The 24,419-nt window shown below is 59.9% G+C and overlaps 1 protein-coding gene across 1 annotated transcript in view; it reads left to right on the forward strand.

The window, feature by feature from the left end:
* The first annotated feature begins 6,920 nt into the window (after nt 1–6,920).
* The window catches only part of LOC141726018 (proto-oncogene vav-like), a 48,116-nt gene continuing 30,617 nt past the window's right edge, over nt 6,921–24,419 (forward strand). The window contains 8 exon segments of the mRNA XM_074530272.1: nt 6,921–7,801; nt 12,586–12,702; nt 13,249–13,307; nt 15,080–15,145; nt 16,659–16,767; nt 19,056–19,145; nt 19,828–19,896; nt 22,291–22,397. Of these exon segments, the coding sequence (XP_074386373.1) occupies nt 7,598–7,801; nt 12,586–12,702; nt 13,249–13,307; nt 15,080–15,145; nt 16,659–16,767; nt 19,056–19,145; nt 19,828–19,896; nt 22,291–22,397 (821 nt within the window). The 5' untranslated portion in view covers nt 6,921–7,597.

The raw sequence follows: 24,419 nt of genomic DNA on the forward strand, positions 1-24,419 counted from the left end.
TTGGTCACCTGTGACCACCTTTGGTCACCTTTGGTCATCTTTGGTCACCTTTGGTCACCTCCAGCCACCCCTGGGGAAGAGTGAGGAGAGAGCTGGGGATGGCCTGAGGGACGGGGAGGGGACATTGGGGACACTGGGATGGCACTGGGGGACATTGGGGACACTGGGGGACATGGGGGGACGCTGAGGGGACGCTGGGGACACCAGGGGACATTGTGTGGCACTGAGATGGCACTGGGGGGGACACCGGGGGTGGCACGAGTGACACAGGGGGACATTGCAGGATACTGGGGACACTGGGGACACTGGGGACACTGGGGACATTAAGGACAGTGGGATGGCACTGGGGACACTGGAGGACAGTTGAGGGACACTGAGGGGACACTGGGGATCCTGGGGACATTGAGATGGCAGTGGAGGACACTGAGGACACTGGGGTGGCACTGGGGGGACACTGGGGACATCAGGGGACATTGGGGACATCAGGGGACAGAGGGGGACACTGGGGACACTGGGATGGCACTGGGGACACTGGGGTTCAACTGGGGACATTGGGGACACTGGGGGACAATTGGGGTGGCACTGGGGGTGGGCATTGGGGACAGCCAGGGGACATTGGGTGGCACTGGGGGTGGCACGAGTGACACGGAGGGACATTGAGGGACACTGGGGACATTGGGGACATTGGGGTGGCACTGAGGGGACACTGGGGACATTGAGATGGCAGTGGAGGACACTAAGGACACTGGGGTGGCACTGGGGGGACACTGGGGACATCAGGGGACATTGGGGACATCAGGGGACAGAGGGGGACACTGGGGACACTGGGGGACATTGGGGTGGCACTGGGGACACTAGGGGACAACTGGGGACATTGGGGGACACTGAGGGGACATCAGGGGACACCAGAGGACATTGGGGGACAACTGGGGACATTGGGGACATTGGGGGACACCGAGGAGACATCAGGGGACACTGGAGTGGCACTGGGGGGGACATTGGGGACATTAGAGGACAATTGGGGTGGCACTGGGGACATTGGGGGACAACTGGGTACATTGGGGACGCTGGGGGACAATTGGGGTGGCACTGGGGTGGGTATTGGGGACAGCCAGGGGACATTGGGTGGCACTGGGGGTGGCACGAGTGACACGGAGGGACATTGAGGGACACTGGGGACATTGGGGACATTGGGGTGGCACTGAGGGGACACTGGGGACACTGGGGACACTGGGGACATTGAGATGGCAGTGGAGGACACTAAGGACACTGGGGTGGCACTGGGGGGGACACTGGGGACATCAGGGGACATTGGGGACATCAGGGGACAGAGGGGGACACTGGGGGACATTGGGGACACTGGGGGGGCCATTGGGGGACACTGAGGGGATGCTGGGGACACCAGAGGACATTGGGGGACACTGGGGTGGCACTGGGGACATTGGGGACATTGGAGGACAATTGGGGTGGCACTGGGGGACACTGGGGGACATCAGGGGACAGCAGGGGACAGCAGGGGGACACTGGGGACACTGGGGTGGCACTGGGGACATTGGGGTACACTGGGGACCCCAGGGGACATCAGGGGACAGCAGGCGACAGAGGGGGACACTGGGGACCTTGGGGACACTGGGGTGGCACTGGGGACATTGGGGACACCAGGGGACACCAGGGGACATCAGGGGACAGCAGGGACAGTTCTGGGCTGGGGGGGTCGGGAGGGTCCTCCCTGAGACCCCCCCCTCAATAGGTCATGGACAGCTGGGTCACCCTGGTGGCACCTGGAAGGTCCTGGTGACATTCTGGACACTTGGTGGGACCTGGACATTGGGGCCCACCTGGGCCTGGACACCTGGGTGACACCTGGAAGGTCCAGGTGATGTTCTGGAGCTTTGGTGGGACCTGGACACCTGGACTTGGACACCTGAGTGACACCTGGAAGGACCTGGGTCATCTCCCAGACCTTTGGTGGGACCTGGACATTGGGGTCCACCTGGGCCTGGGTCCATCCTGAGATCTCTGACAGGTCCTGGGTGATCTCCTGGATCCCTGGTAGGACCTGGACATTGGGGTTCACCTGGATCTGGACACCTGGATGACACCTGAAAGGACCTGGGTGACCTCCTGGAGCTTTGGTGGGACCTGGACACCTGGACTTGGACACCTGGGTGACACCTGAAAGGTCCTGGGTCATCTCCCAGACCTTTGGTGGGACCTGGACATTGGGGTCCACCTGGGTCTGGACACCTGGGTGACACCTGAAAGGACCTGGGTGACCTCCTGGAGCTTTGGTGGGACCTGGACATTGGGGTCCACCTCGACCTGGACACTTGAGTGACCACTGAAAGGACCTGGGTGACCTCCTGGAGCTTTGGTAGGACCAGGACATTGGGGCCCACCTGGGCCTGGACACCTGGAAGGTCCAGGTGATGTTCTGGAGCTTTGGTGGGACCTGGACACCTGGGGCCCACCTGGGTGACACCTGAAAGGTCCAGGTGATGTTCTGGAGCTTTGGTAGGACCTGCACACTGGGGTCCACCTGGACCTGGTTCCCCCTGGTGACCCCTGAAAGGTCCTGGGTCACCTTCTGGAGCTTTGGTAGGACCTGGACACCTGGGTCCATCCTGAGACCCCTGAGAGGTCCTGGGTGACCTCCTGGACACCCTGGGCCCACCATGTCCAAGCCCACCTGAACCTCCTGGACCACCACATCCAGCCCATCTGAACCCATCTCCACCATGTCCTGACCACCTGGACCCATCTCCACCATGCCCAGCCCATCAGGACCCTCCTGGTCCACCATGTCCAGGTCTCCTGGACCTCCTGGACCACCATGTCCAGCCCATCTGGACCTCCCTGACCACCATGTCCAACCCACCAGGACCCACCTCCACCATGCCCAGCCAACCTGGACCTCTCCTGGTCCACCATGTCCATGTCTCCTGGACCTCCTGGGCCACCACATCCAGCCCATCTGAACCCATCTCCACCATGTCCTGACCATCTGAACCCATCTCCACCACATCCAGCCCACCTGGACCCTTCTTGGACCCTCTGGGTCACCATGTCCAGACCACCTGGATCTCTTGGGCCACCATGTCCAGGTGGTCTGAACCTCCTGATCCACCATTTCCAGGTCACCTGGGTCCTTCTTGGACCTCTCCTGGTCCACCATGTCCAGGTCTCCTGGACCCACCTCCACCATGCCCAGCCCACCTGGACCTCCTGGACCACCACATCCAGGTCTCCTGGACCTCCTGGATCACCACATCCATCCCACCAGGACCCTCCTGTGCCCCTGTCCCCTCCCCAAGCCTCCGTGTCCCCCCGTTGTCCCCTCGAGGCCACCACCCCCCTGGTGGCAGCTCCTCCCCACTGGTGCCACCACCACGGCTGGGACAGGAAGCCACGTCCCGTGTCACCTCCTGTGTCACCTCCTGTGTCACCTCCTGTGTCACCCCCGCAGGTGCTCACCATGTCCAGCCCACCTGGACCCTCCTGGTCCACCATGTCCAGGTCACCTGGACCTCATTTGGACCTCCTGGGCCACCATGCCCAGCCCGCCTGGACCTTCTGATCCACCACATCCACCCCACCAGGGCCTCCTGGTCCATCACGTCCAGGTCTCCTGGACCTCCTGGACCTCCTGGATCACCACATCCATCCCACCAGGACCCTCCTGTGCCCCTGTCCCCTCTCCGAGCCCCAGAAGATCAGATCCTCCCCTGTGTCCCCCCATTGTCCCCTCGAGGCCACCACCCCCCTGGTGGCAGCTCCTCCCCGCTGGTGCCACCACCACGGCTGGGACAGGAAGCCACGTCCCGTGTCACCTCCTGTGTCACCTCCTGTGTCACCTCCTGTGTCACCCCCGCAGGTGCTCACCATGTCCAGCCCACCTGGACTCATCTCCACCATGCCCAGTCCATCAGGACCCTCCTGGTCCACCATGTCCAGGTCACCTGGACCTCATTTGGACCTCCTGGGCCACCATGTCCAGCCTGCCTGGACCTTCTGATCCACCACATCCAGCCCACCTGGACCCTCCTGGTCCACCATGCCCATCCCACCAGGGCCTCCTGGTCCATCACGTCCAGGTCTCCTGGACCTCCTGGACCTCCTGGATCACCACATCCATCCCACCAGGACCCTCCTGTGCCCCTGTCCCCTCTCCGAGCCCCAGAAGATCAGATCCTCCCCTGTGTCCCCCCATTGTCCCCTCGAGGCCACCACCCCCCTGGTGGCAGCTCCTCCCCTCTGGTGCCACCACCACGGCTGGGACAGGAAGCCACGTCCCGTGTCACCTCCTGTGTCACCTCCTGTGCCACCTCCTGTGTCACCCCCGCAGGTGCTCACCATGTCCAGCCCACCTGGACCCACTTGGTCCACCCCATCCAGGTCACCTGGACCTCCATGTCCACCCCACCAGGGCCTCCTGGGCCACCATGTCCAGGTCACCTGGACCTCATTTGGACCTCCTGGACCTCCTGGACCTCCTGGATCACCACATCCACCCCACCAGGACCCTCCTGTGCCCCTGTCCCCTCCCCAAGCCTCCGTGTCCCCCCATTGTCCCCTCGAGGCCACCACCCCCTGGTGGCAGCTCCTCCCCGCTGGTGCCACCACCACGGCTGGGACAGGAAGCCACGTCCCGTGTCACCTCCTGTGTCACCTCCTGTGTCACCTCCTGTGTCACCCCCGGGGCGCAGGCGCCACCTCCGCTGTCCCCGGTGTCACCTCCAGGGTGTGACCCTGGGTCACCACCGGGGCCACCACCCGTGGCCGCCGCAGGAGCTCCACCGGGGCCACCAGAGCAGGAGGAGGAGCCCCCGGACCGTCGGCGGCGCCGTTTGTCACTCGTCACCCGCGGTGGCCCCGCGGTGGCCCCGGCGCCTCCGGTTCCTCCTTTCCTGGGCGGGAGGAACCTCCCGAGCCTGGAGGAGGCCCAGGAGGGGCTGCAGAAGATCAGGTTGGTCCAGGGGTGTCCAGGGGTCATCCAGGGGTGTCCAGGGGTCATCCAGGGATGTCCAGGGGTGTCCAGGGGTCATCCAGGGGTGTCCAGGGGTGTCCAGAGATGTCCAGAGCTGTCCAGGGGCCTCCAGGGGTGTCCAGGAGTCATCCAGAGGTGTCCAGAGATGTCCGGGGTGTCCAGGGGTCTCCAGGGGTGTCCAGAGGTGTCCAGGGGTGTCCAGGGATGTCCAGAGGTGTCCTGAGGTGTCCAGGGATGTCCAGGGGTGTCCAGAGGTGTCCTGAGCTGTCCAGGGGTCATCCAGGGGTGTCCAGGGGTGTCCAGGGGCCTCCAAGGGTCATCCAGGGGTGTCCAGAGGTGTCCAGAGGTGTCCAGGGGTCATCCAGAGGTGTCCAGAGATGCCCCGGGGTCTCCAGGGGTGTCCAGGGGTGTCCTGAGGTGTCCAGAGATGTCCAGGGGTGTCCAGGGGTCATCCAGAGGTGTCCAGGGATGTCCAGGGGGTGTCCAGGGGCGTCCAGAGGTGTCCTGAGGTGTCCTGAGATGTCCAGAGGTGTCCTGAGCTGTCCAGGGGTGTCCAGGGGTCATCCAGGGGTTCCTCACTGGACGTGCTCCTGCCAAGGCCACACAAGGCAGGGCCTCAGCTGGGGCTGGTCTGGACAGGAGTGGTGACAACCGGATCCCATCTCCACCAGGATCCCATCTCCTCCAGGATCTCACCTCCATTGGGATCTCCTCTCCACCAGGATCTCACCTCCATTGGGATCTCATCTCCATTGGGATCTTATCTTCATTGGGATCTCACCCACATCAGGATCCCATCTCCACCAGGATCCCATCTCCATTGGGGTGTCATCTTCACCAGGATCCCATCTCCATCAGGATCCCATCTCCATCAGCTCCTGGCCAGAGGTTGATGGGTGGACCTTCTTCCATCAACTACTCTCAGAAGTTCACCCACCTCCATTAAAGTCCATCCCACCAGGACCCACCTCCATTGAAGTTCTTCCACTGAAGTTCACCCTGCCAGGACTCACCTGCACAGAAGTTCATCCTCCATCAGTTCTGCAGAAGTTCATCCAACCAGGACCCACCTCCATTGAAGTCCATCCCACCAGTTCCTCCATTAAAATTCATCCCACCAGGACCCACCTCCATTGAAGTTCTTCCAGAGAAGTCCATCCCACCAGGACCCACCTCCAACTGTTCCTCCACAGAAGTTCACCCCACCAGGAGCCACCTTCCCCAGCTGTCCATCCCCACCAGGAGCCACCTTCCCCAGCCGTCCATCCCCACCAGGAGCCACCTTCCCCAGCCGTCCATCCCCACCAGGAGCCACCTTCCCCAGCCGTCCATCCCCACCAGGAGCCACCTTCTCTGTCCATCCTCACCAGGAGCCACCTTCTCCAGCCGTCCATCCCCACCAGGAGCCACCTCCATTGAAGTCCATCCCACCAGTTCCTCTACTGAAGTTCATCCCACCAGGGTCCACCTCCATCAGTTCCTGCACAGAAGTTCATCCCACCAAGACCCACCTCCATTGAAGTTCACCCCACCAGGAGCCACCTTCCCCAGCCGTCCATCCCCACCAGGAGCCACCTTCTCCAGCCGTCCATCCCCACCAGGAGCCACCTTCCCCAGCCGTCCATCCCCACCAGGAGCCACCTTCTCTGTCCATCCCCACCAGGAGCCACCTTCTCCAGCTGTCCATCCCCACCAGGAGCCACCTTCTCCAGCAGCCCATCCCCACCAGGACCCACCTTCCCCAGCCGTCCATCCCCACCAGGAGCCACCTTCCCCAGCAGCCCATCCCCACCAGGAGCCACCTTCTCCAGCCGTCCATCCCCACCAGGAGCCACCTTCTCTGTCCATCCCCACCAGGAGCCACCTTCTCCAGCCATCCATCCCCACCAGGAGCCACCTTCTCTGTCCATCCCCACCAGGAGCCACGTTCCTCAGCCGTCCATCCCCACCAGGAGCCACCTTCTCCAGCAGCCCATCCCCACCAGGAGCCACCTTCTCCAGCAGCCCATCCCCACCAGGAGCCAGCTTCTCCAGCAGCCCATCCCCACCAGGAGCCACCTTCTCCAGCCGTCCATCCCCACCAGGAGCCACCTTCTCCAGCCGTCCATCCCCACCAGGAGCCACCTCCATTGAAGTCCATCCCACCAGTTCCTCTACTGAAGTTCATCCCACCAAGACCCACCTCCATTGAAGTTCACCCCACCAGGAGCCACCTTCTCCAGCAGCCCATCCCCACCAGGAGCCACCTCCACAGAAGTTCATCCTCCATCAGTTCTACAGAAGTTCATCCCATCAGGAGCCACCTTCTCTGTCCATCCCCACCAGGAGCCACCTTCTCCAGCCATCCATCCCCACCAGGAGCCACCTTCTCTGTCCATCCCCACCAGGAGCCACCTTCCCCAGCTGTCCATCCCCACCAGGAGCCACCTCCACAGAAGTCCATTCTCCATCAGTTCTACAGAAGTTCACCCCACCAGGAGCCACCTTCTCCAGCCATCCATCCCCACCAGGAGCCACCTTCCCCAGCCGTCCATCCCCACCAGGACCCACCTTCTCCAGCCATCCATCCCCACCAGGAGCCACGTTCCCCAGCCGTCCCCAGCTGTCCCCATGGAGGCGTGGCGGCAGTGTGCCCACTGGCTGGTGGCCGCGCGTGTCCTGCCCGCGGGGCACCGGGCCAGCAGCCCCGGGGGACAGGTGTGGGACCTGGCACAGGCGCTGCGCGACGGCGTCCTGCTGTGCCACCTGCTGAACGCGCTGCTGCCCCGCGCCGTGCCACCCAGGGACATCTGTCCCCGGCCACAGATGTCACAGGTGAGTGACACCATGGGGACAGTGACAGTGCCACCCAGGGACATCTGTCCCCGGCCACAGATGTCACAGGTGAGTGACACCATGGGGACATTGATGGGGACAGTGACAGTGCCACCGCGGGACATCTGTCCCCGGCCACAGATGTCACAGGTGAGTGACACCATGGGGACATTGATGGGACAGTGACAGTGCCACCGCGGGACATCTGTCCCCGGCCACAGATGTCACAGGTGAGTGACACCATGGGGACAATGACAGTGCCACCCAGGGACATCTGTCCCCGGCCACAGATGTCACAGGTGAGTGACACCATGGGGACAGTGACAGTGCCACCCAGGGACATCTGTCCCCGGCCACAGATGTCACAGGTGAGTGACACCATGGGGACAATGGGGACAGTGACAGTGCCACCCAGGGACATCTGTCCCCGGCCACAGATGTCACAGGTGAGTGACACCATGGGGACAGTGACAGTGCCACCCAGGGACATCTGTCCCCGGCCACAGATGTCACAGGTGAGTGACACCATGGGGACAGTGACAGTGCCACCGCGGGACATCTGTCCCCGGCCACAGATGTCACAGGTGAGTGACACCATGGGGACATTGATGGGACAGTGACAGTGCCACCGCGGGACATCTGTCCCCGGCCACAGATGTCACAGGTGAGTGACACCATGGGGACAGTGACAATGACAGTGCCACCGCGGGACATCTGTCCCCGGCCACAGATGTCACAGGTGAGTGACACCATGGGGACAATGGGGACAGTGACAGTGCCACCGCGGGACATCTGTCCCCGGCCGCAGATGTCACAGGTGAGTGACACCATGGGGACAGTGACAGTGACAGTGCCACCAAGGGACATCTGTCCCCGGCCACAGATGTCACAGGTGAGTGACACCATGGGGACAGTGATGGGGACAGTGACAGTGCCACCCAGGGACATCTGTCCCCGGCCACAGATGTCACAGGTGAGTGACACTGTGGGGACAGTGACAGTGCCACCCAGGGACATCTGTCCCCGGCCACAGATGTCACAGGTGAGTGACACCGTGGGGACAGTGACAGTGACAGTGCCACCAAGGGACATCTGTCCCCGGCCACAGATGTCACAGGTGAGTGACACCGTGGGGACAGTGACAGTGCCACCCAGGGACATCTGTGCCCGGCCACAGATGTCACAGGTGAGTGACACCGTGGGGACAGTGACAGTGACAGTGCCACCAAGGGACATCTGTCCCCGGCCACAGATGTCACAGGTGAGTGACACTGTGGGGACAGTGACAGTGCCACCCAGGGACATCTGTCCCCGGCCACAGATGTCACAGGTGAGTGACACCATGGGGACAATGGGGACAGTGCCACCCAGGGACATCTGTCCCCGGCCACAGATGTCACAGGTGAGTGACACCATGGGGACAGTGACAGTGACAGTGCCACCCAGGGACATCTGTCCCCGGCCACAGATGTCACAGGTGAGTGACACCATGGGGACAATGGGGACAGTGACAGTGCCACCCAGGGACATCTGTCCCCGGCCACAGATGTCACAGGTGAGTGACACCATGGGGACAGTGACAGTGACAGTGCCACCCAGGGACATCTGTCCCCGGCCACAGATGTCACAGGTGAGTGACACCATGGGGACAATGGGGACAGTGACACCAAGGGACATCTGTCCCCGGCCACAGATGTCACAGGTGAGTGACACCATGGGGACAGTGACAGTGCCACCCAGGGACATCTGTCCCCGGCCACAGATGTCACAGGTGAGTGACACCATGGGGACAATGGGGACAGTGACACCAAGGGACATCTGTCCCCGGCCACAGATGTCACAGGTGAGTGACACCATGGGGACAGTGACAGTGCCACCGCGGGACATCTGTCCCCGGCCACAGATGTCACAGGTGAGTGACACCATGGGGACAGTGACAGTGCCACCACGGGACATCTGTCCCCGGCCACAGATGTCACAGGTGAGTGACACCATGGGGACATTGATGGGACAATGACAGTGCCACCGAGGGACATCTGTCCCCGGCCACAGATGTCACAGGTGAGTGACACCATGGGGACAGTGACAGTGACAGTGCCACCAAGGGACATCTGTCCCCGGCCACAGATGTCACAGGTGAGTGACACCATGGGGACAGTGACAGTGCCACCCAGGGACATCTGTCCCCGGCCACAGATGTCACAGGTGAGTGACACCATGGGGACAATGGGGACAGTGACAGTGCCACCCAGGGACATCTGTCCCCGGCCACAGATGTCACAGGTGAGTGACACCATGGGGACAGTGACAGTGCCACCAAGGGACATCTGTCCCCGGCCACAGATGTCACAGGTGAGTGACACCATGGGGACAGTGACAGTGCCACCAAGGGACATCTGTCCCCGGCCACAGATGTCACAGGTGAGTGACACCATGGGGACAGTGACAGTGCCACCCAGGGACATCTGTCCCCGGCCACAGATGTCACAGGTGAGTGACACCATGGGGACAGTGATGGGGACAGTGACAGTGCCACCCAGGGACATCTGTCCCCGGCCACAGATGTCACAGGTGAGTGACACCGTGGGGACAGTGACAGTGCCACCACAGGACATCTGTCCCCGGCCACAGATGTCACAGGTGAGTGACACCATGGGGACAGTGACAGTGACAGTGCCACCAAGGGACATCTGTCCCCGGCCACAGATGTCACAGGTGAGTGACACCGTGGGGACAGTGACAGTGCCACCACAGGACATCTGTCCCCGGCCACAGATGTCACAGGTGAGTGACACCATGGGGACATTGATGGGACAGTGACAGTGCCACCAAGGGACATCTGTCCCCGGCCACAGATGTCACAGGTGAGTGACACCATGGGGACATTGATGGGACAGTGACAGTGCCACCGCGGGACATCTGTCCCCGGCCACAGATGTCACAGGTGAGTGACACCATGGGGACAATGGGGACAGTGCCACCCAGGGACATCTGTCCCCGGCCACAGATGTCACAGGTGAGTGACACCATGGGGACATTGATGGGACAGTGACAGTGCCACCCAGGGACATCTGTCCCCGGCCACAGATGTCACAGGTGAGTGACACCATGGGGACAGTGACAGTGCCACCCAGGGACATCTGTCCCCGGCCACAGATGTCACAGGTGAGTGACACCATGGGGACAGTGACAGTGCCACCGCGGGACATCTGTCCCCGGCCACAGATGTCACAGGTGAGTGACACCATGGGGACAATGGGGACAGTGACAGTGCCACCAAGGGACATCTGTCCCCGGCCACAGATGTCACAGGTGAGTGACACCATGGGGCAGTGATGGTGACATTGATGGTGACAATGGTGGGTGGTGGGGACAATGGGATGGGGGCATAGAAGGGGACAATGGCTGGTCACAGTGGTGGGGACAAAGGGATGGGGACATTGATGGTGACAATGATGGCGACAATGGTGGCTGTGGATGAGGGTGGTGACAATTATGGGGACAATGGGGATGATGATGATGATGGGGACATTGACGGTGACAATAATGGGTGAGGATGAGGGTGGTGACAATGAGGGGGACATTGGGGTTGTGGGTGATGGTGACATCGATGGTGACAATGACAGAACTGGTGGGAGTGAGGGCAGTGACAATGTGGTGATGGTGACAATGATGGTGACAGTGGTGGCCATGGTGCCAAGGATGTGACAGGGACAGGGACAATAGTGTTGATGGTGACAATCCTAGCGATGATGGTGACAAGGACAAGGGTGACAGTGGCAATGGCAGTGTTGGTGACAGAGATGATGGCAGTGCCACTGCCCCCATTGGTGACAATGGTGGTGATGTTGATGGGGTGACAATGACAATGCTGGTGGCATTGTTATTGTCACCCCATCAACATCAAGGGGACAGGGACATTGTCACCCCATCAACAAGGACAGGGACAATCATTGACAGGGTGACAACGACAATGACAATGATGGTGGCAATGCTCATGGGAGTGACAATGACAATGACAACATCGGTGACACAGATGATGGCAGTGCCACTGCCCCCATTGGTGACAATGGTGGTGATGTTGATGGGGGTGACAATGACAATGCTGGTGGCACCAAGTGGGTGACAAGGAGAGGGACAATCATTGACAGGGTGACAACAACAATGACAATGATGGTGGCAATGTTCACAGGGTTGACAATGACAACATTGGTGACAGAGATGATGGTGGTGCCATCATTGGTGACAACTGTGGTGATGTAGATGGGGGTGACAATGACAATGCTGGTGGCACCAAGTGGGTGACAAGGACAAGGACAATCACTGACAAGGTGACAACAACAATGACAATGATAGTGACAATGTCCACGGGGTTGACAATGACAATGACAGCATCGGTGACAGATGGTCACAACGGTGGTCACAACCATGGAGACACAAAGACCCTGATTTTATGGCGACAACGGGGGGGGCCAGTGCTGACAGAGGTGACACTGGTGACCCTGGTGACCGTGGTGACACTCGTGACACTGGTGATGGTGACACTGGTGACACTGGTGACACTCGTGACACTGGTGACAGAGGTGACACTGGTGACAGAGGTGACACTGGTGACACTGGTGATGGTGACACTCGTGACACTGGTGACCCTGGTGACACCGGTGACCCTGGGGACACTGGTGACACTGGTGACAGAGGTGACCCTGGTGACCCTGGGGACACTGGTGATGGTGACCCTGGTGACCCTGATGACCCTGGTGACCCTGGTGATGGTGCCACCGCAGTTCCTGTGCCTGAGGAACATCCGCACCTTCCTGACGGCCTGCGCCGACAAGTTCGGGCTGCCCAAGCACCGGCTCTTCGGCGCCTTCGACCTCTTCGACGTCCAGGACTTCGGCAAGGTGGGACCGGGCTCTGTCTGACCACCCCGGGGTCTGTCTGTCCACCCCGGCGTCCGTCTGGCCACCTCAGGATCCGTCTGTCCACCCCGGGTTCCATCTGTCCACTGCAGGGTCCATCTGTCCACCCCAATGTCCATCTGTCCACCCCGGGGTCCGTCTGTCCACCCCGGGGTCCGTCTGTCCACCCCAGGGTCCATCTGTCCATCCCGGGGTCCATCTGTCCACTGCAGGGTCCGTCTGTCCACACCGGGATCTGTCTGTCCACCCCGGGGTCCGTCTGTCCACCCCAGGGTCCATCTGTCCACACCGGGATCTGTCTGTCCACCCCGGGGTCCGTCTGTCCACCCCAGGGTCCATCTGTCCACCCTGGGGTCTGTCTGTCCACCCTGGGGTCCGTCTGTCCACCCTGGGGTCCGGCTGTCCACCCCGGGTCTGGCTGTCCACCCCGGGGTCCGGCTGTCCACCCCGGGATCTGGCTGTCCTGGGGGTGGCACCCGGGTGTCCGGGTCACCCCTCAGTGCCCCGGTGTCCCCTCGGTGTCCCCAGGTGATCGAGACGCTCTCCACGCTCTCCTGGACGCCCATCGCGCAGAGCAGAGGGCTCACGTGAGTGGACAGGGACAGCTGTCCATCCCCAGGTGTCCATCCCCAGCTGTCCATCCCCAGGTTCAGGTGTCCACCCCCAGGTGTCCACCCCCAGGGTCCAGGTGTCCATCCCCAGGTTCAGGTGTCCATCCCCAGGTCCAGATGTCCATCCCCAGGTGTCCATCCCCAGGTCCAGGTGTCCATCCATGAGTGTCCAGGCGTCCATCCATGAGTGTCCAGGTGTCCATCCCTGAGTGTCCAGGTGTCCATCCCTGAGGGTCCAGCTGTCCATCCCCAGGTGTCCATCCCCAGGGTCCAGGTGTCCATCCATGAGGGGCCAGGTGTCCATCCCCAGGTCCAAGTGTCCATCCATGAGTGTCCAGGTGTCCATCCCCAGGTGTCCATCCCCGAGGGTCCAGCTGTCCATCCCTGAGGGGCCAGGCATCCATCCCCAGGTGTCCATCCCTGAGGGTCCAGGTGTCCATCCATGAGGGGCCAGCTGTCCATCCCTGAGGGTCCAGGTGTCCATCCCCAGGTGTCCATCCCCAGGTCCAGATGTCCATCCATGAGTGTCCAGGTGTCCATCCATGAGGGGCCAGCTGTCCATCCCCAGGTGTCCATCCCCAGGTGTCCAGGTGTCCATCCCCAGGTCCAGGTGTCCATCCATGAGGGGCCAGGTGTCCAGTCCCACCTCTGAGTCACCCCAGTGTCCAGTCCCATTGTCCAGTCCCAGTGGCCCCCAATGTCCAGTCCCCTCACTGGGGGACCCCACTGTCCAGTCCCTGGTGTCCAGTGCCATGAGTGTCCCAAATGTCCAGTCCATTATGTTCAGGTCCTGAGGGTCCCAAATGTCCAATCCCAGTGTCCAGTCCCATGAGGGACCTCAGTGTCCAATCCCAGTGTCCAGCAGCATCCAGCAGTGTCCAATACCAGTGTCCAGCCCCAGGGGTCACTCCTGTCCAGTCCCAGTGTCCAGCAGTGTCCGGCCCCAGTGTCCAGTCCCAGTGTTCCAGTCCCCAGTGTCCAGTCCCAGTGTCCAGCAGTGTCCACTCCCAATGTCCAGTCCCACTGTCCAGCAGTGTTCGGTCTCAGTGTCCCCAGTGTCCAGTCCCAGTGTCCCCAGTGTCCAGCAGTGTCCTCCCCAATGTCTAGCCCCAGTGGTCAGTGATGTCCAGCAGTGTCCATTCCCAGTGTCCAGCAGTGTCCACCCCAGTGTCCACCTCAATGTCCAGTCCCAGTGGTCAGTGATGTCCAGCAGTGTCCAGCCCCAGTGTCCCTAGTGTCCAGCAGTGTCCACCCCAGTGGTCAGTGATGTCCAGCAGTGTCCATTCCCAGTGTCCAGCAGTGTCCACCCCAGTGTCCACCTCAATGTCCAGTCCCAGTGGTCAGTGATGTCCAGCAGTGTCCAGCCCCAGTGTCCCTAGTGTCCAGCAGTGTCCACCCCAGTGGTCAGTGATGTCCAGCAGTGTCCATTCCCAGTGTCCAGCAGTGTCCACCCCAGTGTCCACCTCAATGTCCAGCCCCAGTGTCCAGCAGTGTCCAGCAGTGTCCACCCCAGTGGTCAGTGATGTCCAGCAGTGTCCACCCCAGTGTCCAGCAGTATCCACCCCAATGTCCAGCCCCAGGGGTCAGTGATGTCCAGCAGTGTCCACCCCAGTGGTCAGTGATGTCCAGCAGTGTCCATTCCCAGTGTCTCTAGTGTCCAGCAGTGTCCCCCCCAGTGTCCAGCAGTGTCCAGCAGTGTCCACCCCAGTGGTCAGTGGTGTCCAGCAGTGTCCGGCCGTGTTCCCCAGGCCGTTCCCGTCCGAGGACAGCGTTGGGGACGATGACGTTTACAGCGGCCTGTCCGACCTCATCGAGTGAGTGCGGGGACACCGTGGGTGGCACTGGGGACATCTGGGGACACTTGGGGACAATAAGGGACATTTGGGGACATTGTTGGATTTTGGGGACAAGGGACATTTGGGGACACTGTGGGATTTTGGGGGCGCCAAGGGCTACTGGTGGCTACTGGGAGATACTGGGAGGGTTTGGGGTCACTGGGGGTGGCACTGGGGACAAAAAGGGACATTTGGGGCCATTGAGGGACTTTGGGGACAATCAGGGACATTTGGGGACATTGTGGGACTTTGGGGACAAAAAGGGACATTTGGGGCCATTGAGGGATTTTGGGGACAAAAAGGGACATTTGGGGACACTGTGGGATTTTGGGGTGCCAGGGGCTACTGGGAGATACTGGGGCTGGCATTGGGGCCAAAAATGCACATTTGGGGACAAAAAGCGACATTTGGGGACACTGTGGGATTTTGGGGACAATCAGGGACATTTGGGGACGTTGGGGATATTGGGGTGCCAGGGGCTACTGGGAGGTACTGGGGGGGGGGGTCTGGGGTCATTGGGGGGGGCATTGGGGACAAGAAGGGACATTTGGGGACAAGAAGGGGCATTTGGGGACATTGTGGGGTATTGGGGACAATCAGGGACATTTGGGGACATTGTGGGGTATTGGGGACATTTGGGGACCCCGAGGGATTTTTGGGGACAATCAGGGACATTTGGGGACATTGTTGGATTTTGGGGACAAAAAGGGACATTTGGGGACATTGTGGGGTATTGGGGACAATCAGGGACATTTGGGGACCCCGAGGGATTTTGGGGGACAATCAGGGACATATTTGGGGACATTGTGGGGTATTGGGGACATTTGGGGACCCCGAGGGATTTTGGGGGGGCTCTGGGGGTGTGTCCCCAGTGCCCCCAATGTCCCCAATGTCCCCAGTGCCCCCAATGTCCCCAATGTCCCCAGTGTCCCCAGTGTCCCCCAGTGTCCCCAATGTCCCCAATGTCCCCAATGTCCCCAGTGTCCCCAGTGTCCCCCAGTGTCCCCCATTTCCCCAATGTCCCCAGTGTCCCCAGTGCCCCCAATGTCCCCAATGTCCCCCAGTGTCCCCAATGTCCCAACATCCCCAATGTCCCCAATGTCCCCAGTGTCCCCAGTGTCCCCAATGTCCCCAATGTCCCCAATGTCCCCACATGTCCCCAGTGTCCCCAGTGTCCCCAGTGTCCCCAATGTCCCCAATGTCCCCAATGTCCCCAGTGTCCCCAGTGTCCCCCAGTGTCCCCAATGTCCCCAATGTCCCCAGTGCCCCCAATGTCCCCAGTGTCCCCAATGTCCCCAATGCCCCCAATGTCCCCAGTGCCCCCAATGTCCCCAATGTCCCCCAGTGTCCAAAGTGTCCCCAGTGTCCCCAATGTCCCCAATGTCCCCAGTGTCCCCAATGTCTCCAATGTCCCCAATGTCCCCAGTGTCCCCAATGTCCCCAATGTCCCCAATGTCCCCACATGTCCCCAATGTCCCCAATGTCCCCGCAGTGACACGGCCGAGGAGGACGATGACCTCTACGACTGCGTTGAGGCCGAAGGCGACGACGGCGACGACGTCTACGAGGACCTGATGAGGGTGGAGCCGCCCCCGGCCGCGGTGGGTGGGACCCAACACCCCAAAAACACCCGGGACACCCCCAAAAACAGAACTGGAATCCCCAAAAACAGATGGGAGCCCCAAAAATAGAACTGGAATCCCCAAAATAGAGATGGGAATCCCCAAAATATCTGGGAACCCCAAAAATAGCTGGGACACCCCAAAAATACCTGGGACACCTCAAAAAATAACTGGGAACCCCAAAAAATAACTGGGACACCCCAAAAACAGCTGGGAACCCCAAAATAGAACTGGGAACCCCTAAAAACACCTGGGACACCCCAAAAATAGATGGGAGCCCCAAAAATAGAACTGGGAACCCCAAAAATAGATGGGAGCCCCAAAAATAGAGCTGGGAACCCCAAATACACCTGGAACACCCCAAAAAACAGAACTGGGAAACCCCAAAAACACCTGGGAATGCCCCAAAAATACCTGGGAACCCCAAAGACCAGAGATACCCCAAAATAGAGCTGGGACACCCCAAAAATAGAACTGGGAACCCCTAAAAACAACTGGGAACCCCAAAAATAGATGGGAGCCCCAAAAACACATGGGACATCCCCAAAAAATACCTGGGAATGCCCCAAAAATACCTGGGAACCCCAAAAACCAGCTGAGACACCCCAAAATAGAGCTGGGATACCCCAAAAATATCTGGGAATACCCCAAAAATACCTGGGAAACCCCAAAAACAGCGGGGACACCCCAAAAATACCTGGGACACCCCCAAAAAATACCTGGGAAACCCCAAAAACACCTGGGAATGCCCCAAAAATACCTGGGAACCCCAAAAACCAGAGACACCCCAAAACAGAGCTGGGACACCCCAAAAATAGAACTGGGAACCCCTAGAAACAACTGGGACACCCCAAAAATAGATAGGAGCCTCAAAAACACATGGGACACCCCAAAAACACCTGGGACATCCCAAAAAAATACCTGGGAATGCCCCAAAAATACCTGGGAACCCCAAAAACCAGCTGAGACACCCCAAAATAGAGCTGGGATAATATAAATAGACATATAGACAAATAATATAAATAGACACCCCAAAAAATACCTGGGAACACCCCAAAATACCTGGGACACACCAAAAATAGAACTGGGACACCCAAAACCAGCTGGGACACCCCAAAAATATCCAGGAACCCCAAAATAGAGCTGGGACACCCCAAAAATAGAACTGGGAACCCCTAAAAACAACTGGGACACCCCCAAATAGAGCTGGGGCACCCCAAAAACAGATGGGAACCCCCAAAGAGACCTGATTGTCCCCTCCATCCCCTTGTCCTCTGTGTCACCTGTGTCACCTGTGTCCCCACAGAACGGGGGATTCCTGATTGTCCCCTGTGTCCCCAATGTCCCTGACGTCCCCATGTCGTCACAGAAGAGCGGGTTCCTGATTGTCCCCTTGTCCCGTGTGTCCCCAATGTCCCCAGTGTCCCCTCTGTCCCCAATGTCCCCTGGGTCCCCACAGAAGGGGGGTAGAGCCGATTGTCCCCTCTGTCCCCTGGGTCCCCTTGTCCCCTGACACAGGGGACACACAAGGGGGTGACTGTCCCCCTGTCCCCTTGTCCCCTCTGTCCTCTTGTCCCCATGTCCCCACAGAACGGGGGATTCCTGATTGTCCCCTCTGTCCCCATGTCCCCACAGAAAGGAGGAGGTTCCTGACTGTCCCCTTGTCCTCAGTGTCCCCAATGTCCCCTGATGTCCCCTGTGTCCCCTCTGTCCCCTCTGTCCCCACTGTCCCCATGTCCCCACTCTCCCCATGTCCCCATGTCCCCACAGAACGGGGGATTCCTGATTGTCCTCTCTGTCCCCATGTCCCCACAGAAAGGAGGAGGTTCCTGACTGTCCCCTTGTCCTCAGTGTCCCCAATGTCCCCTGTGTCCCCATGTCCCCACAAAAGGGAGGGTTTCTGATTGTCCCCTTGTCTCCACTGTCCCCAATGTCCTCTGATGTCCCCTCTGTCTCCTCTGTCCCCAATGTCCCCACGTCCCCACAGAAGGGTGGGTTCCTGATTGTCCCCTCTGTCCCCACACAAGGGGAGGGTTCCTGATTGTCCCCTCTGTCCCCAATGTCCCCACGTCCCCACAGAAGGGGAGGGTTCCTGATTGTCCCCTTGTCCCCTCTGTCCCCTTGTCCTCTGTGTCCCCATGTGCCCACTGTCCCTGATGTCCCCGTGTCCCCACAGAAGGGGAGGTTTCTGACTGTCCCCTGCGTCCCCAGTGTTCCCTGTGTCCCTGATGTCCTCAATGTCCCCTGTGTCCCCAATGTCCCCACAGAAGGGGGCCGTGGACCGGCGGCTCTGCTGCCTCCAGGAGCTGCGGCAAACGGAGGAGAGATACACGGAGACCCTGGAGTCCATCTGCCAGGTGGGGACACTGGGGACACTGGGGACACTGGGGACATTGGGGACATTGGGGACAATGGGGACAATGGGGACAATGGGGACATTGGGGACACTGGAGTCCATCTGCCAGGTGGGACATTGGGGACACTGGGGACACTGGGCACACATTGGGGACACGGGGGACACATTGGGGACATTGGGGGTGTTGGGGACATTGGGGACATTGGGTACACAGAGACCCTGGAGTCCATCTGCCAGGTGGAGACACCTTGGGGACACCTTGGGGACATTGGGGACACTGGGGGTGTTGGGGACATCAGGGGACATTGGGGACGTTGGGGACACTGGGCACACAGAGACCCTGGAGTCCATCTGCCAGGTGGAGACACCTTGGGGACATTGGGGACACCTTGGGGACACCTTGGGGACATTGGGGACACTGGGGACATTGGGGAAATTGGGGCATTGGGGCAATGGGGACACTGGGGACACTGGGGACACCTTGGGGACATTAAGGACATTGGGGACAGTGGGGACATTGGGGGCAGTGGGGACATTGGGGACATTGGGGGCAGTGGGGACATTGGGGGCAGAGGGGGCCTCCCAGTGCTCCCAGTGCTCCCAGTAAGGCGCGGTGACCCCTGCTGTTCCCTGGTGTCCCCCAATGTCCCCTGATGTCACCTGCTGTCCCCTGATGTCCCCAGCACTTCCTGCGGCCGCTGCGGCACTTCCTGAGCCCCCGGGACATGGAGAGCGTCTTCATCAACGTGGAGGTGACAATGACAGGGGGACATGGGGACATGGGGACATGGGGACATGGGGACAGGGGGACATGGAGAGCGTCTTCATCAACGTGGAGGTGACAATGACAGGGGGACATGGGGACACGGGGACAGGGGGACAGGGGGACATGGAGAGCGTCTTCATCAATGTGGAGGTGACAATGACAGGGGGACAGGGGGAGAGGGGGACAGGGGACAGGGGGACAGGGACATGGGGACATGGAGAGCGTCTTCATCAATGTGGAGGTGACAATGACAGGGGGACAGGGGGAGAGGGGGACAGGGGGACAGGGGACACCAGGACATGGAGAGCGTCTTCATCAACGTGGAGGTGACAATGACAGGGGGACAATGACCAATGACTCCAGTGACACCAGTGACGCTGACCAGTAACACCAGTAACACCAGTGACACCAGTGACACCAGTGATGGGGAGGTGACAGTGACAATGGGGACAGGGGGACACCAGGACAGGAGGACAGGGGGACATGGAGAGTGTCTTCATCAACGTGGAGGTGACAATGACAGGGGGACATGGGGACATGGGGACACTGACCGGTGACACCAGTAACATGGAGGTGACAGTGACAATGGGGACACGGGGACACTGACCGGTGACACCAGTGACACCGACCAGTGACACCAGTGACACCAGTAACACCAGTGACACCAGTGACGGGGAGGTGACAGTGACAACGGGACATGGAGACAGGGGGACAGGGGGACACTGACCAGTGACACCAGTGACACCAGTGACACCGGTAATCACTCTCAGTTCTCCCAGTATCCCCCCACTGTTCCCAGTAACCCCCCTGAGCTCTCCCAGTGTTCCCAGTGCTCCCCGTCCCTCCCAGTAACCCCAGTTCTCTCTCCCGCAGGAGCTGCTGGGGCTCTCCCAGTGCTCCCAGTCCCATTCCCAGTCTGTTCCCAGTCCATTCCCAGCACTCCCAGTCACTCCCAGTCCGTTCCCAGTCCATTCCCAGTCCATTCCCAGTCCGTTCCCAGTCCATTCCCAGTCCGCTCCCAGTGCTCCCAGTCGGTTCCCAGCGCTCCCAGCAACCCCAGTTCGCTCCCAGTAACCCCAGTTCTCCCAGTGCTCCCAGTGCTCCCAGTTCACTCCCAGTCCGTTCCCAGCGCTCCCAGCACTCCCAGTCCCTCCCAGTAACCCCAGTTCGCTCCCAGTCCGTTCCCAGTCCGTTCCCAGCACTCCCAGCGCTCCCAGTGCTCCCAGTTCACTCCCAGTGCCCCCAGTCCCTCCCAGTAACCCCAGTCGCTCCCAGTGCTCCCAGTCCGTTCCCAGTCCATTCCCAGCCCATTCCCAGTCCGTTCCCAGTCCCTCCCAGTAACCCCAGTTCGCTCCCCGCAGGAGCTGCTGGGGCACTCCCAGTGCTCCCAGTTCTCCCAGTGCTCCCAGTCCCTCCCAGTAACCCCAGTTCGTTCCCAGTGCTCCCAGTCCGTTCCCAGCACTCCCAGTCCATTCCCAGTCCCTCCCAGTAACCCCAGTCCGTTCCCAGTAACCCCAGTTCTCCCAGTGCTCCCAGTTCACTCCCAGTAACCCCAGTTGCTCCCAGTGCTCCCAGTCCGTTCCCAGTCCGTTCCCAGTCCGTTCCCAGTCCGTTCCCAGTCCCTCCCAGTAACCCCAGTTCGCTCCCCGCAGGAGCTGCTGGGGCACTCCCAGTTCTCCCAGCGCTCCCAGTCCCTCCCAGTGCTCCCAGTCGCTCCCAGTAACCCCAGTCCATTCCCAGTCCGTTCCCAATCCATTCCCAGTGCTCCCAGTGCTCCCAGTGCTCCCAGTCCCTCCCAGTAACCCCAGTTCGCTCCCAGTAACCCCAGTCCATTCCCAGTCCGTTCCCAGTCCCTCCCAGTAACCCCAGTTCGCTCCCCGCAGGAGCTGCTGGGGCACTCCCAGTTCTCCCAGTGCTCCCAGTCCCTCCCAGTAACCCCAGTCCATTCCCAGTCCGTTCCCAATATGTTCCCAGTCCCTCCCAGCGCTCCCAGTCCCTCCCAGTAACCCCGGTTCACTCCCAGTAAGCCCAGTCCATTCCCAGTCCATTCCCAGTCCGTTCCCAGCGCTCCCAGTCCCTCCCAGTCCCTCCCAGACCCTCCCAGTAACCCCAGTCCATTCCCAGTCCATTCCCAGTCCATTCCCAATCCGTTCCCAGTGCTCCCAGTCCCTCCCAGTAACCCCAGTCCATTCCCAGTCCGTTCCCAGTCCCTCCCAGTAACCCCAGTCCATTCCCAGTCCATTCCCAGTCCGTTCCCAGTCCCTCCCAGTAACCCCAGTCCATTCCCAGTCCATTCCCAATCCGTTCCCAGCACTCCCAGTCCCTCCCAGTAACCCCAGTCCCTCCCAGTGCTCCCAGTAACCCCAGTTCGCTCTCTCAGGAGCTGCTGGGGCTCCATCGCCGTTTCCTGGGGGAGCTGCGGGGGGCGCTGGGGGGGCCTGGGGGGGGGCGGGCGCTGCCCCCCCTGTTCCTGCAGTACAAGGAGAGGTACGGGGGGGGGCTTGGGGGGTCCCGAGAGGGTCTTGGGGGGATTTTGGGGGGTCCTGGGGGGGTTTGAGGGGTCCCGAGAGGGTCTTGGGGGGATTTTGGGGGGTCCTGAGGGAATTCAGGGGGATTTGGGGGGATTTCGGGGGCGGAATTGAGGGGTCTGGGGGGGTCTGGGGGGGTCTCGGGGGATAGTTTGGAGGATCCTGAGGGAATTCAGGGGGATTTGAGGGGATTTTTGGGGGTCCTGAGGGGATTTAGGGGGATTTGGGGGGATTTTGGGGGCGGAATTGGGGGGTTTGGGGGGTCCAGGGGGGTCTCGGGGGGCGGTTTGGAGGATCCTGAGGGAATTCAGGGGGATTTGAGGGGATTTTCGGGGGGTCCTGAGGGAGATTTCGGGGGTCTTGGGAGGCTTTTGGAGAGGACCCGGGGGGTTCTGAGGATAATTTGGGGGGGTCTTGGGGGGGATTTGGGGGGTCCTGAGGGTGTTTGGGGGGGGGGTCAGGAGGGGATTTTGGGGGGGGGGCGGGGGCTGCTCCCCCCTGTTCCTGCAGTACAAGGAGAGGCACGGGGGGGGGGGGGCTTGGGGGGTCCTGGGGGGGGGTTTTGGGGTGATTTTGGGGGGTCCTGATGGGTCCTGGGGGAGTTTGGGAGCAGTTTTGGGGGTCTTGGGGGGATTTAGGGGAGTTCTGGGGCCTCTTGGGGAGAATTTGGGGGCGATTTGGGGGCATTTAGGGGGGTTTGGGGGTCCTGGGGGGAGGATTTTGGGGTCCTGGGGGGGATCTGTGGGGTTTCAAGGGGGTCCTGAGAGGATTTGGGGAGAATTTGGGGGCGATTTGGGGGGGATTTGGGGTCATTAGGGGGGTTTGGGGGTCCTGGGGGGGATTTGGGGGTCCTGGGGGGGATCTGTGGGGTTTCAAGGGGGTCCTGAAGGGATTTGGGGGGGGTCCAGGGGGTCTTGGGGGGTTATGGGAGGAATTTGGGGGCGATTTGGGGGGTCCTGAGGGGAATTTGGAGGGGTCTTAGGGAGATTTAGGGGGATTTGGGGGGTCCGGAGAGGATTAAGGGGGGAATTTGGGGGGTCCTGAGAAGGATTTGGGGGTCACCGGGTGGGGGGATTTGGGTGGATTTTGTCGGATTTCTGATGATTTTTTTTTAAATTTTCTGCAAATTTTGATGGATTTTGGGTTAATTTGGTTGATTTTGGGTTAATTTGGGATGATTTTGGGTTTCCACCTCAGGTTCCTGCTGCACAGCCGCTACTGCAGCCAGGTTGATTTTGGGTGGATTTTGTTGGATTTTGGATGAATTTTTTTTTAATTTTTTGCAAATTTTGATGGATTTTGGATTAATTTGGTTGATTTTGGGTGAATTTTGGTTGATTTTGGGTTTCCACCTCAGGTTCCTGCTGTACGGCCGCTACTGCAGCCAGGTGGATTTAGGGTGGATTTTGGTGGATTTTGTTGGATTTTGGGCAGATTTCCGTGATATTTTTTTTTAATTTTGGGGCGAATTTTGTTGGAATTTGGGTGAATTTTGTCAGATTTTGGGTGAATTTTGGTTGATTTTGGATTTCCACCTCAGGTTCCTGCTGTACGGCCGCTACTGCAGCCGGGTGGATTTGGGGTGGATTTTGGTGGATTTTGTCAGATTTTAAAATTTTTGTTGGAATTTTGTTGGAATTGGTTGATTTTGGGTGAATTTTGGTTGATTTTGGGTTTCCACCTCAGGTTCCTGCTGCACGGCCGCTACTGCAGCCAGGTGGATTTTGGGTGGATTTTGTTGGATTTCGGATGAATTTTTTTTTAAATTTTTTGCAAATTTTGATGGATTTTGGATTAATTTGATTAATTTTGGGTTAATTTGGGATGATTTTGGATTTCCACCTCAGGTTCCTGCTGCACGGCCGCTACTGCAGCCAGGTGGATTTGGGGTGGATTTGGGTGGATTTTGGGCGGATTTCCGTGATTTTTTTTTAATTTTTTGCAAATTTTGATGGATTTTGGGTTAATTTGGTTGATTTTG

The sequence above is a fragment of the Zonotrichia albicollis genome, chromosome 32 (assembly GCF_047830755.1).
Source record: "Zonotrichia albicollis isolate bZonAlb1 chromosome 32, bZonAlb1.hap1, whole genome shotgun sequence".
NCBI classification, from domain to species: Eukaryota; Metazoa; Chordata; class Aves; order Passeriformes; family Passerellidae; genus Zonotrichia; species Zonotrichia albicollis.